General features: G+C 47.7%; 1 protein-coding gene across 10 annotated transcripts in view; it reads left to right on the plus strand.

The window, feature by feature from the left end:
* Positions 1-13,284, plus strand: part of PAX5 (paired box 5) — a gene marked incomplete at its 5' end in the record, with an annotated part of 152,558 nt that overhangs the window by 87,157 nt on the left and 52,117 nt on the right. For 8 of the 10 annotated variants that reach the window (XM_081150983.1, XM_081150986.1, XM_081150987.1 and 5 more), the window contains one exon: positions 5,313-5,442. The exons of the other annotated variants lie outside the window; for them this stretch is intronic. In XM_081150983.1, coding sequence (XP_081007109.1) covers positions 5,313-5,442 — 130 coding nt within the window. The remainder of the gene's footprint in view (positions 1-5,312; positions 5,443-13,284) is intronic. 10 annotated transcript variants of the gene reach the window in all.

A 13,284-nucleotide genomic window follows, 5' to 3' on the forward strand; every position in this document is an offset into this window, starting at 1 on the left:
CTTCTCACGTGTCTGTGTTTCTTCTCTCCTCCATGCTATGGCAGTGGTGCCCCGTGCTGATGAGACAATACTTGGTGCAGCCCCAGGCAGTCCTTTTCCAGGTAATTTCCTAGGGACCCAAATGACACCCAGCGTACACTTTCCTGGGGCACGTGCCTCCTTGAGTCCCTTCTGGGATCCTTAACCCTTACTGGTGCTTAGTTTCCAAAGCGCTGCCCTTCTCTTCCTCCCTCAGATCTCACCATCGCCCTGGCAAGCAGTCTGCAAGGGGTTAGTCTTAAATCCCATTTTATTAATGAGGAAAATGAGGCTCAGAGAGCTCACCTGGCCTGCTTAAGGTCACACAGGTCACGAAGAGGTAGAGCTGAGGCAAGAACCCCATCTGATGGCTCCTGGTTTACTGTTCTTTCTACCATGGGGTCAAAAGATTGAAGTGCTACAGATAAAAATGAGCTAAGGAAGTCTATTCCTTCCCCATATCTCTGTTTTTTCTGGTTGGGAAGGATAACCCTGAGTATCCTTCTAGCTCAGGCATCTGGAGCACAGTGTCTGTGAGGAGGGTGTGCATCCCTGGTGGTCTTAACCTTGAGGTCCCACAGGAGTCTGTGGCAGTAGGCAGAGAAGTTTTATCCCAATTGGTTGCACTGAAGTGGACAGTCTGTGAACTGCTGGCCTCAGTTTATTTCTCTTCCTGGGTCATAGTCAAAGACAGCAACAGGGGGCCCTGATGGAAAGGGAGCAGAAACCCAAAATGACATCCTAAGACAGAACACCAAAAACTCAGAGAAGTAGGAATATGGAACACAGCTACTGCCTGTGACTGTCGATGGCCGGAGGGTGGGGAGAGGGGGGCGATTTGTTCACAAGTGCATGGGTGCACCAACACATGCATGAGTGCCCGTGTGCAGTCCCAGGGTTTCTGCACCCTGCTGTTCAGCCCTTAGCTTCCGGTAATCAGGAAAGAGGCACCTATAATAATGCCTTCTCTCCTCTCTTCTCTTTCTCTCTCCTGATCTTTCTTCCCATCTTTCTTTTTCTGTTACTCTTTCTACCTCTCCCAGCCTCCACTTTCACAAAGAACTTGAGGTGTCTTGCAAAATAAACAATTACAGGTATCTAAGTTAAGTTAAGGATGAAAAAAAGTTAAGAAATTATGTAGAGGAAAGGGGAAGATCATTGCACCAGGTGCCAACAATGATGTAGTTGTAGCAGTTGAGCACTGAATTTGACTGAGCTTCCTGGCAGCCAAAGCAAAGAGGGATATGTAGCAGTTTCCAGTGTTCCTGTTGTTTAATCAGAGACAACTAACCATTAATTAGGAGAAACTGGTAATGAACTATAAGACTGGTTGACATGGAATTTGAATATTCTAGTGAACATGTCTGGGGGGGTGTTAAAAAAAAGTTCTTTGTATGGCTTCCCTTTCATTGTCTCTCACCAATGTTGATGCCTGATATTATTCCATCACAGAGCAGTAAAGCACTTCTCCTGGGGCTTATAATGCTATACAAGGGACATTATTTTCTGGTCATCAATGAGAAGTAGAGGCAGAAAGCTAGCGTATTGCTTGGAACTGTGGTGGAAGTACTCCCTAGTTAATCTTTGAATGTTGTGGCAAATGTCATGCTAATGGACCACACATTCATTCATTCAACAAGCATTTAGGGGGCCATAGGGATGTTTCAAGTTCCATGCTTTCAAGGCAACCTAGAGGGAGACAGACAAACATTTTATCTGATGGGATAATGGAGGTCTGTGCAAAACACAATCAAGTATGGAAGCATAGATAAGGGAGTTAGGACTTCTTTGTAGGAGTGTGGGGCCCAGGGATGGCTTCACGGAGGAGGTGGCATTTGAGCTGGGTCTTGTAGGAGTTCACTAAGTGTATGAGTGAGATGGGCCCTCCAGGCAGAGGAAGACTGTGCCTGGAGCAGCTGCGGAGCTCCCATGTAGCGAAGTTCCAGGGAGCCCAGGATACTGGCGAGAATGCAGTTGCCTTTAAAAATCACAGGCGGTTCAGAGGGACAGCCAGTGATGAGACTCAGGGAATAGTCACACACCACAACGAAATGACAGCAGCCCCGGCCTCAGGCAGGAGCAGAGTAAGAGCTTGGGGGTCCCACCAAAGACGAGAGAATGGGCCCCGCGCAGCCCTGTGAGGTGACAGTGGTGGGAGCCCCAGATAGGAAAGGGCGGGGAGGGCCGATTTCCAAGTCCTGCCGGCCCTGCGCCCCAGCTCTTTCGGGAAGTTCACTTTACCTTCTGGCAGCCAGTGGTGGTCGGGCAACTGGATTTTGGGGCCTTCCACCGCATGTGTAACACAAGTTGAAGATTTTGTATCTTGAAATGATGATCCAGACCCAACTGTTGAAGTGATTGGACAAACTCTGATAGTGAATTTGTTGACAAAAACAAAATCAAATAGAAAAAAGGCCCTTCTATGTGGACATTAAAGAAATTAAAAGGCAGGATGTCTCCACTGGCCACACTCTTGTAATTTTCTTAACCCCGGGATAGCTCTGCTTTTCTTGGGGAAATAGCGGCTTTCTCTTGCAGACCCAGATGTCCGGCCTGGAGTCTAGGAAGGGGAAAGGTCGGCAGTGGGTGGGGAGGGTGTAGGGGTGCCGGCTCTTGGCTGAGATGCGGTCTCGCCCTCCAAAGACTCCATCTAGGAAAAGACCATTATCCGAGGCATTTTGATCTCCAGTCTTTGCACATAGCAATGAACTGAAAGAGCTATTCCTGGTGAGCTTTCCTTCCAAGATTTATCTTAGCAAATGAGGAGGCTATCGCCAAGACCAAGTTGCATTCTATGTTTGCGGGATGAATTCTAGACAGTGACCTTTTCCCTACAGTTCCCTGCTGCATGGAATGAAGACTTTGCTGGTTGTGACCTATAGCAAGAAATATATTTTCATCTTCACCTAGTACATGCATATCCACTTATCTGTGAAATGAAGATTCACAAACAGAATCTATGTTTGAGACCCTTGGATATTTCCTGTTCCAGTCCATGCTAATTTCATTTTTTAAAATGTTGGTCCTAGAAAATTGATTTCCTATCTCTTAAAGGGTCAGGGCATACTTGGTACGAAAATAATTAGGGCAATTGTCAAGACTGTGGAGTCAGATGGACCCGGTTTGAATACTGGCTCTGGCACCCAGAAGCTGTGCGACTTTAGGCAAGCCACTTCCCCTCTCTAGTAGAAGGCTCAGTTTCTTCATTTGTAAAATGGCAATGACACAGAAATTCCTGCATGGAGGGACAGTGAGGAATAAATGGGACGATACAGGTCAAGCTCCTTCACAGAGTGATTGATAAATGTGAGCTTTTGACGTGGTTGTGAATATTATGCCCTGGCACTTGTTGGAGTCAACAGCGCCAAGGCAGGACTCTTGGGGAGTGGCAGTAAGGAAGGACTTCCCGGTGAGGGAGGTATTAGAGCAGGGCGGCAGGGTGATGGGGACCCGCTGCTGTCCTCACAGTGACCGAGAGCCCTGTGAGAGCATACCAGGGCCACTTGTTCCCTTTTCCGTGAAGGACAGTCTTGTTCCCAAGGTTTTTGGCCAGGCCTAGAGCCCACCACATTAGATGCTTTTGCCTTTCACATTTAGGTCTCTAATGCACCCGGAATTGATTTTTGTGTCTGGTGTAAAGTAAAGATCCAATTTCTTTTCCCCACCTTGTTTCTGAATGGATAAAGGGTTGCCCTGCTGTGTTTATTAGAGCCACCCTTCGCAGATTTGTACCTCACCTCTCATACATCAGGGTTCCACGTGTGCACGGGTCAGTGTCTGGGCTCGCTTCTGTTTCCTTGGTCTCTCCTGCTGTCCCTGTGCAGCCCCCCGCTGTCTTAATTCCTGAGCTTGATACTGGTTCCTGATGTGTGGGAGGCATGTCCCTAACTTGTGCTTCTCCCTTGGAAGCGCCTGGGCTGGCTTCAGGCCTGTGCTCCTCCCTGCATTTCAGAAGCAGCCTTTGCTGGAGACGATTGAAGGACCCTGGGAGCGCTGGACAAGCTGTCCTCAGTGAGACTCCAGCTCAGGTGCTGTTCCTACAGCACCTCCTGGACTCACAGGTGCCACCCTCCCTGGTTGGCATTTGAGCTGCCCAGGAAGCACTTTCCAATTCATTTGCAGAGAAAAGCACCAGGAACGTGCCTGAGCGGACTCTGCTGGAGTCCCCCGGTTTCCCTCCCTGCGGCTCAGTCCTCGATATCCTACCCAGAGTCCTTTCAGAAGACTGCTTGCTTCCCTGTCCCTATCTGCCAAGAACATAATTCTGGACAAACAGGGACATGTCTTCCATCGACAATGCCAGGGTCCTGGAGGGAAGTCCTGCACCAGAGTTTGGCATGCACAGCTAAACTCTTTGGCTTAGGTGTTTGCAAATATTTGCTTTCCCTGAAAACAGGCTGGGGGTTGGGTGGGAGGAAGAAACCTGTCACTCATGCTTATAATTTAGTCTGTTCTTGAATGGGAAGACCCAGGTGGCATCTTTGTCGCCTTCTCTGGAGACCATTCTGACGATAGCTTGGATGCCAAGGAAATGACTCATGGTGAGCCCTGCTTTCCTGACACAGCTTAAAGGCAGGAGCGTGACTCGAGGGCCAGATACACATGGTTGGCGTGGACTTGGTAAATCAGACGAATGCGCCTTGAAGTTTTTAACATACAGGTGTTTATATGCTCCCAGAATTCCCAAACACTCGCTGAACTGTTGGTTTGATGTATTGGATTTAGGGTAACAGGTTATGGGGAACCATCCCCTGCACTGGGACACACTGGGCTTGGCCTTGGGTGAAGCCCTCCTCCCCTTGGGCCTCAGTTTACTCATCTGTGAAATGAGGGTTTGGATTGGATGATATCCCAAGTTTCCCTTAACCTTGTCTCTGCAACTCTGCGCCCGTGGTTTAAGAGCACAGAATCAGAAGCCTTTCCTTACAGCCTCTTGGCAACAAGACTCTTACTTCTGCCTTGTTTTGGTTGCTGATGTCTCCCTCCCTCATTGAAGATGATGGTTGTCTCTGGTGGCTGGGGCTGGGCGAGGGGAGCCTGCAGGCCACAGAGAAGCTGGGTTTGAGCTCTTGTGGAGCTGCCCTGAACTGCCCACCTCTTCTCCTGGACATGGTCTTGTTCTGTTGAGCTGACTCTGCCCTCTCAACACCTGGGCATTCGTGAGCCCCCTGGAAGCCTTGGCACTGGCATGGCAGCCCAGCTAGGTGGCTGAGCCCAGGATGTGGCAGTGGCATTTGGCTCGGGTGCTTTGGAGTTTCGATGCTGAGACGTCTCTGTTTTGTTCTCTCTTTTAGACCCCTGAGTATTCAGCCATGGCCTCACTGGCTGGAGGGCTGGACGACATGAAGGCCAACCTGACCAGCCCCACCCCTGCCGATATCGGGAGCAGCGTGCCTGGGCCGCAGACCTATCCCCTTGTGACAGGTGAGGGCACTTGAGGTGTGGGGGGGAAAGGTGGGGAGAGAAAGAGAAAGAGAGGGCGGGACGGGAGAGATTGAGGATGCCTGTGGTGGAAATAATGGTTTCTTGGTGCTTTTGGACCTGACTGGTCATTTTTGTTTTGGTGAGGTTATGAGGTCCTGGATTAGGTCAGGCAGCAGGCTGCAGGCTCCAGGGGTTGTGGCTGCACGGGGGTAGATTGCTCTGATGAAGCCGAAGGAGAGCAAATGCCACATGGACTGTGGGCTGGGAGAGGTGGCAGGGAAGCCTCGTCTCAAGGGGGCCTGGTGATTTCAGGATCCCCTGTGTCGGGGTCTGAGTGTTCAAAGGCCTGGGATTTATTCCCCTCATGAGATGGGCAGCCCTGGTCGGTTCCAGCCTCCTGGCAGATCGTTGTTGGCATTTCAGATTTCCAGGCAGAGGTCGAGTCAAGAAGGGCAGGAGGTTTAGGCTGAAGGTGCTTGGTGTATGCAAAGCAGCTGCCTTTCTGGAAGGCCCAGGGCTGGCCCCTTTAGCTGTCAGTGTAAAGATGAAGAGCTTGGGCCCTGGAGGCCCACTGCTGGGTTTGAACTTGTCATTCACTAGCTGTGTAATCTTGAGTAAGTTATATAAGAATTATGGACTGTGTTTTTGTTTTTTTGTCTCTAAAATGAGAATGGTGATAGCACCTACATCATAGTTTTGTAAGGATTAATGCATTAATGCAGACAAAGTGCTTAGACTTTTGTCTAGCATATGCAGTACCCAATACATGTTGCTATTATTTCTCAGAGGCCTCTCGTGGTGGCTGGTGACTGCTGGGATTGCTGCTGCAGAAGGGGCTGGACAGGAGGGTACCCAGACAGATACCCCTCCCTGCTCCCGTAGCCCTGGGATGGACTCAGCTGCCAGCTCTGGGAGGTTGTCCAACCTGGCAGGCAGGAGGCAGTCTCAGATACTGTACAGACAGACAGATAGTGGGGACTGCTGGTGGCACTTGGGCCAGAGCTTTTAGGTCCAGCCTGAGGTAGCAGGATGTCCCTGTAGGCTGGTAGGCAGGACTCAGTGATTAGTGACAGAGACAGCTGAGAAAAAAATAAATCACTGGGATGTTTGGGCCTATTGGATCCATACCTCACTTTCTATATCAAAATAAATTCCAAGTTGATCAAACTTTAAATGTAAAAAAATAAAACCATAATAAAACTAGAAAAAAAGGAGGGACATTTTTTATAATCTTAGAGTGGAGAAGGCCTTTTAAAACCCGTTCCAAATACAAAAGACAAAGACAGTCATTTATGTTATGACTGTTTACATGTAAATCTTTTGTATGTATGGAAAAAGACAAAGAACCAAATTGGAGGAAAAAAGTAGAACACAGATGGCAAAAGGCTAATTCCCTTAATATCTAAAGAGCTTTTAGATATGAATAAGAAAAAAAATCAGTGGAAAAAAATATAATGAATATAAATATGAAATTCATTGAAAAATGTGACTGTCCAACAGCGTATGAAAAGATATGCACCTGACTCATAATTTTAAAGCTGTAAATTAAGACAATCATGAGACACTTTAAAAAAACCTATTAGCTTATCTAAAATTGAAATGTTTCTTGAGGTCCAGTGTTAGAGAGGGTATAAGGAATAGATATTTTCATATTCTGTTACAAGAGTATAAATCAGGGCAATTTTTTTTTGGAGCGAAATTTGGCAGTATCTATCAAAATTTTAATGCACATACGTACCCTCTAACCTAGAACTTTTATATGTACATTTACAACTTTATCTCACAGGTTTATTCACACAGATGTACAGTGATATACATCCGTGTATTAATTACAGAATTATATATAATGGCAAACAACAGTGTCTATGAATAAGAACTGATTAAATAACTAATGGCTTCTTCACACAGCAAAATGCTATGAAACCAGTAAAAAGACCTAGGTGGAGCTATCTGTGCTGACATGAATAAATGTTCAAGAGATATTTTTAAGTAGAGAAACAGTTTGTAGGATAATGTTTTAAGTATGATCCCAGAGGCACAGACACACACGTGCAGGTCAGAGGCTTGTACGTGAGGATTCACAGATCCCGGTCCCCCCCAGCTTCATGGGCCCGTGGTGCTGCGCTCAGGGGGGCTTCTCTGCCGAGTCCCACCCAGGGTCCCCCGGGGCAGCAGATACTAACGGCGCCTCTTTACTCTCCTGTAATTAAGTTCATAACAATAGAGCTTATTTTCAGATCTGATTTAAAATAAAATACAAATAATACCTTAACTATGAGAGGAAGGAGAAAGAAAGTGAAATTGCTTATAGTTAAATGCTGTGTGCTTTGAAAAGTAAACACTCCATGTGTCTGACTGCGAGACCTAAGGAAGTAGCCCGGGGCTTGCTCCATGCCCAGAATCGCCGTGAATGCAGCAGCCCTGAGCACAGACTGAGGCAGGAGTGGGGACGTGGGACTCATACTGACTCACCGGGAACCTGACTTTGCCAGTAGGCGAGCAACTCTTGGCAAAGCTCCAGGTAAAACAAGGTACACGCTTTGGCCGGCTTACACGGTAGTTGCACTCCTAGGAAATTCAGTGTATAGTAAGACCATGGAAACGTCAAGTTCACATTTGTATGTAAACGAAGTTCAGTTCTGGATTCAAATAATTACAAACAGATTTTTCACGTACCAAGACATGACAATAGTGTAGAAGGAAGGAAAACTATTGCTCGGGACTGTTCCACTGTAACCAATAATGCCCCTCAATCATGTAAAAGCCCCCACAAATTTTTAAAACAGCTTCTAGGCGGCAGTTGCTGACCCCACTGTGAAGTGTTAGAACGCCTTGAAGGAATGCTCCCAAGAGCTGCCAGGGTAGCGTGGGCCTCCATGTCATCACGCGGCCTTCATTGAATCCCACCTGTGGTAGTGGAGGTGCTGGCACAGTCCTGAACTCTTCAGGGGAGAGCTTGAATCTCCCAGCCCCAGGCCTTACCGTCGCCCGCAGCTGGACTATGAGCCCAACCCAGGGCCCTAGCTGGGGCGCGCCAGCCTGGGTCTGGGGGAGAGGGTTGGGCAGGTGACCTCCGTGCTGCTCCTTCCCAGCGCTCACACTCTGAGCTGACTAAGGAGGATCTCATTAGAGAGCGAGTCGATTTCACTCAGTCATTTATATGCCGCATTAAATATTAAGTGAAACCCCTGCTCTACCAGCCAGGGCCACGGTTCAGAAACTGCTCACCATTTGCAAACCAGTGACATGGCCAGCGGATTCCTGAATCGTCAGCAGTTTGGGCCCATCCTGATTGGGGCTAATTATCTGCGGGCGTGCCCTGCCTCCCAGGGAGGGCAGTAAAGGGCAGGGCAATCTTGCCCCCAGCTGGGCCCACCCAACCCTTTATCTGAGAGAACAAAGGAACGGGGCAGCCCGTGTCCTTGCTGGCTCCTTCCCCTGAAGACCACCTCTCTGCATCAGCTGATTGGAATGGCAGGGAGAGACTGAGGGAGGCTTCCTCTGGTCAAAAAGTTTGGGAAGTACTGGTGGATGACCCAGGCCCTGGGGTCTGAGGCTCCCCCTGGGCACTGTCCCCCCTAAGTAAGAGAGACCACACATGGGCAGCAGATGAACACCCACAAAGACAGACAGATTGACTGCCAAGTCTCTAAGACCACCAGCTCTGATTTGCTGTATCTGATTTGCACTAGCCTCCATGCCCAAGTCCCCCTTTGGATGTTTGGAGCCTCAGGACCCCAAACTTGGATGCTCAAGAAAGTCCATTCTCTTCTGCCTTTTTCTTCTAAGCAATAGCTGAGGGCTGGAGGAAAGGGCTCTAGACCAGGATCAGAGGAACGTGTTTAAGTCTCTCTCTGCCACCTAAACTGTCCTGTTCGGCAAATAGATTGTCCTCTCTGAGCCTCAGTTTTCCTAACTACAAAATGGGCATGGCAATTTCTACCCCACCTGACTCCTTTGGCTGTTTCTAGGATATAATGGGATAGTAGGGTTATAGGGTTTGAGAGCCACCAAGGGGGCATCTGAGTATGTGTGGGCAGTTGTGGGACAAGATCTAGAGGGGTCTGGGACCCCAGTGTTGGCACGTCCTGATCACAGACAGGCAGGATGGGAGGATCATGTGGTCTAACTGCTCATTTCACAGCTGTAGAGAGCCAGGTCCAAAGAGGGCAGGTGAACTCAAGGCTATCTCCAGTGAGTTAGAGCTGGAACTGGAGCTCACCCAGGGCCCTGGCCTCCACAGCCTGCTGCTGTTATGTGGTCGGATGGACTAAGGAATTCCAGTTTAAATTTCCAAAAGACATTTCTTCTAGCACATAATTGAGACTGTCCACAGGAGATCCAGGCTGTCTAGTTGGAAGCCCAGCTGGGTGACCTTGGGCAACTCTAGCCTCCATGCCCAAGACCCCCATTTGCAGAATGGGGCTCCCAGTCAAACTTCCTCCCAGGCTTCCTTCGAAGATTACAGGCGTGGTCCATGCAGGATCTGAGTACAGAACCTGGTACATGGTAAACCCTCAATAAATGGTAGTTAGGGAGATTCCAAGATGGCGACAGATTGAGTGGAAGCTACACTGATCCTCTCCCAGGACCAAACTGGAATTACAAATAAAATACAGAAAAACCATCCTGAATAATCAACTGCAACTAAAGATGAGCAAGAGAGCATCCTCATAACCAAGGACGAAAAGTGGAGACCACATAGAGACTGGTAGGAAGTGCAGAGGCGCAATAACTGAGGACCTATCAATAATAACCTTAAGGACTCTAAGGGAGAGATCAACAGCAATACAGTCATGGTTGGGGACTTTAACACCCCACTGACATCACTGGATAGATCTTCTGGACAAAAAGTCAACACAGCAACAGTGGCTCTAAATGGCAAACTAGATCAAATGGATTTATTTGACATTTACAGAACATTTCACCCCAAAGCTGCAGAATATACATTCCTCTCAAGTGCACATGGGTCATTCTCAAAGATAGACCACATGTTAGGACACAAAACAAGACTCTACAAGTTCAAGAAGATTGAAATCATATCAAGCATCTCGGATCACAATGGCATGAAACTAGAAACCAACTACAGTAAAAACACTCAAAAACATTCAAACACACGGAGGCTAAATAGCATGTTATTAAACAATGAATGGGTTACCAATAAGATCAAGAAAGAAATCAGAAACTTCATGAAAATAAACACACAACAACCAAAAGTCTATGGGACACAACAAAAGCAGTCCTAAGAGGGAAGTTCATAACACTATAGGCCTGCCTCAAAAAGCAAGAAAATTTTTTAATAAATGATCTAACCCTACAACTTAAAGACTTTGAAAGCTCCCCTATGAGGCCATCTGGACCAGGGCTTTTGTTTGCTGGGAGTTTTTTTTATTACTGCTTCAATTTCATCCGTTGTTATTAGCTTATTCTGGTTTTCTGATTCTTCCTGATTCAGTTTTACATGATCTCACTCACATATGGAATCTAAGAAACAAAATAGACTGAGGAACAAAATAGATCCAGAGACACAGAAGCATGGAACAGACTGATGAATCTCAGTGGGAAGGCGAGGGTGGGGAGTGGGTGGGGAGAGAGTAATCAAAGAACTTATATGCATAACCCATGGACACAGACAGTAGTGTGGTGAAGGCCTGGGGGAGGGGGGTGAAGGGTGGAGGGGGTCAGTGGGAGGGAAGGGGGGGATATCTGTAATACTTTCAACAATGAAGATAAATGTAAAAAAAATAGAATTAGTAATATGTTCCTGAGCTCTTGTACCAAAAAGTCTGGCCAGATGCCAGGCTGCCCTGGTCGGCCGTTTGTTCACCTCTCCCTGGGAAACAGTTCCTCTGACCTGTTTGTTGTGACCCTTTTTGAGGTTCAGTCAGACCCAGCTAAATAACTCTTCCCCCAGAGTGAATTCACAATGGATAATAAAAACAAAAAGACAAGAAATGCCTTATGTATCCAGGCAGCCAAAAAGTGCAGGGAAAATGACAATAAAAACTAGAATCAGCATAATACCTCCTAACCACACTCAGGGAGCTTTCCTAGAAATCCCATGGAGGGTGCTGTGTGTATTGAGAAGGAAGCACAATATCAGTAGTTATTGCTTAGTGGACTGTCGCTCTGCGCGGCTGGGAGTGCGACGGTGGCTGTGGTGGACAGTCTCTGCCCTCACGGGGCTTCCCTGCCGGGGAGAGCCAGACAATTCACAGCAAACGCAGAAACAGTGGGTACTGTAATTTTATAACGGCTTGTGCTCTGAAGAAAACAAACTGGGGGAGAAAGTAGAGAGAGACCGGGACTGAGGGGCAGTGGTGAGTGGGATGGGGGGTGTGAAGCAGAACCTCTCTAGAAAGGTGGCATTTGGTCTCCGATCCCAACCGTGAGAAGCCTCTGAAGGTTTGGGGGAAAGGCATTTCTAAAAGAAGATGCAGCCTCAGAAAATGCCTTCTAAATGTATAGATGACTGAGCAAATGAGATGACAAGAGGGTGGGACCATTTCTCAGTTTTCTCTCCACTGCCAGTTGGGTCCAGCCCACATTCAGGCCTGGGGGGCTCTCAAAGTTAGTGGAAACTAACTTCTGAGATTAGGCAGCCCCCCCCCTTCATCCAGCCCTGGGATCTATTCTACATCAGGGCTTGGTCACCTTTGGTGATGGGGATTTCACTACCTCAGAGGCAAAGAAGCTTTAAACAGGACTTACCTGAAGCTGTTCTCCAAGTGATTTCCTTTCCCACTGGCATCCCAGAAGCCAAGGTTTCTGCAGAGTGCAGGCCAGCATTCGTGCTGTGAACTCAGGCCTAGGTGCTGCCCAACACTTGCCTCCACCGGCATTCAGTGTCCCCATGATCCAGCCCAAAGGTTGTTTTGTCTGCTTAGTGGTTTTGAAACTTAAAAAAAATAGCCCTAACATTTTAAAGATCAGAGAAGAACAACCCAAACATCCATCAGTAGGGGACTGGTTAAAGGATAGCTCACCCATGCACTGGAGTACTGTACAATGTAGGGAGGAATGGTGAAGCTCTCTATGTCCTGATAAGGAAGGATCTTTGAGATACATTATTCATAAAAAAGCCAGAATAGTGTGTGCAGATGCCACCTTTTGTGGAAAGGAAAGGGACAGTGGGAATGCACATCTGTATTTGTGCGCACATGTATAAGGGAACTCTGGAAGGACACCAGGAACTCAGCAACTATGTGAACTGAGTATGGGAAGAAGATGGACTTTTTACTGAATATCATTTTCTTTTTAATTTTATTGATTTCAGAGAGAGGAAGGAGAGGGAGAGAGAGAAAAACATCAATGATGAGAGTCATTGATCGGCTGCCTCCTGAATCCCCACCCCCCCAGGGGATGAGCCTACAACTCGGGCATGTGCCCTGACCAGGAATTGAACCTCAATCTGGATCGTAGGTCAATGCTCAACCGCTGAGCCACTCCAGCCAGGCCATTTTCATTTTTAATTCTTTGAACCTTGTCAATATATCATTATCAAAAATTAAATTTAAAAGTGCCTTAAAAATCAGGAGGTTTAACATAAAGGTTAAAATGTCTAACTTCTCTTGAGAAATTGGAACACTTGTCCACTTTGAGTCCACGTGCCCATGTGGCCTCACTCAGATAGAGCTGAGAAGTAGTCACCCTCCCTAGATGAGCCGTGCTCTCCTGTTCCCCCAAGATTGCACCTGGCCAGCTTGACTCTTACCTGGCCTGGTGGCCCCTGTGGGCTTTTGAGTTTTTGACCCTGTTCCAGCCCCATCCTCCCTGGGTCCTCTTATTTCTACGCCTGCCCAATAGAAAAGCCCCCTGTCGATTCAGGAAGGGTTGCCTACA

This window comes from Miniopterus schreibersii (genome assembly GCF_964146895.1).
Source record: "Miniopterus schreibersii genome assembly, chromosome: 11".
NCBI classification, from domain to species: domain Eukaryota; kingdom Metazoa; phylum Chordata; class Mammalia; order Chiroptera; family Miniopteridae; genus Miniopterus; species Miniopterus schreibersii.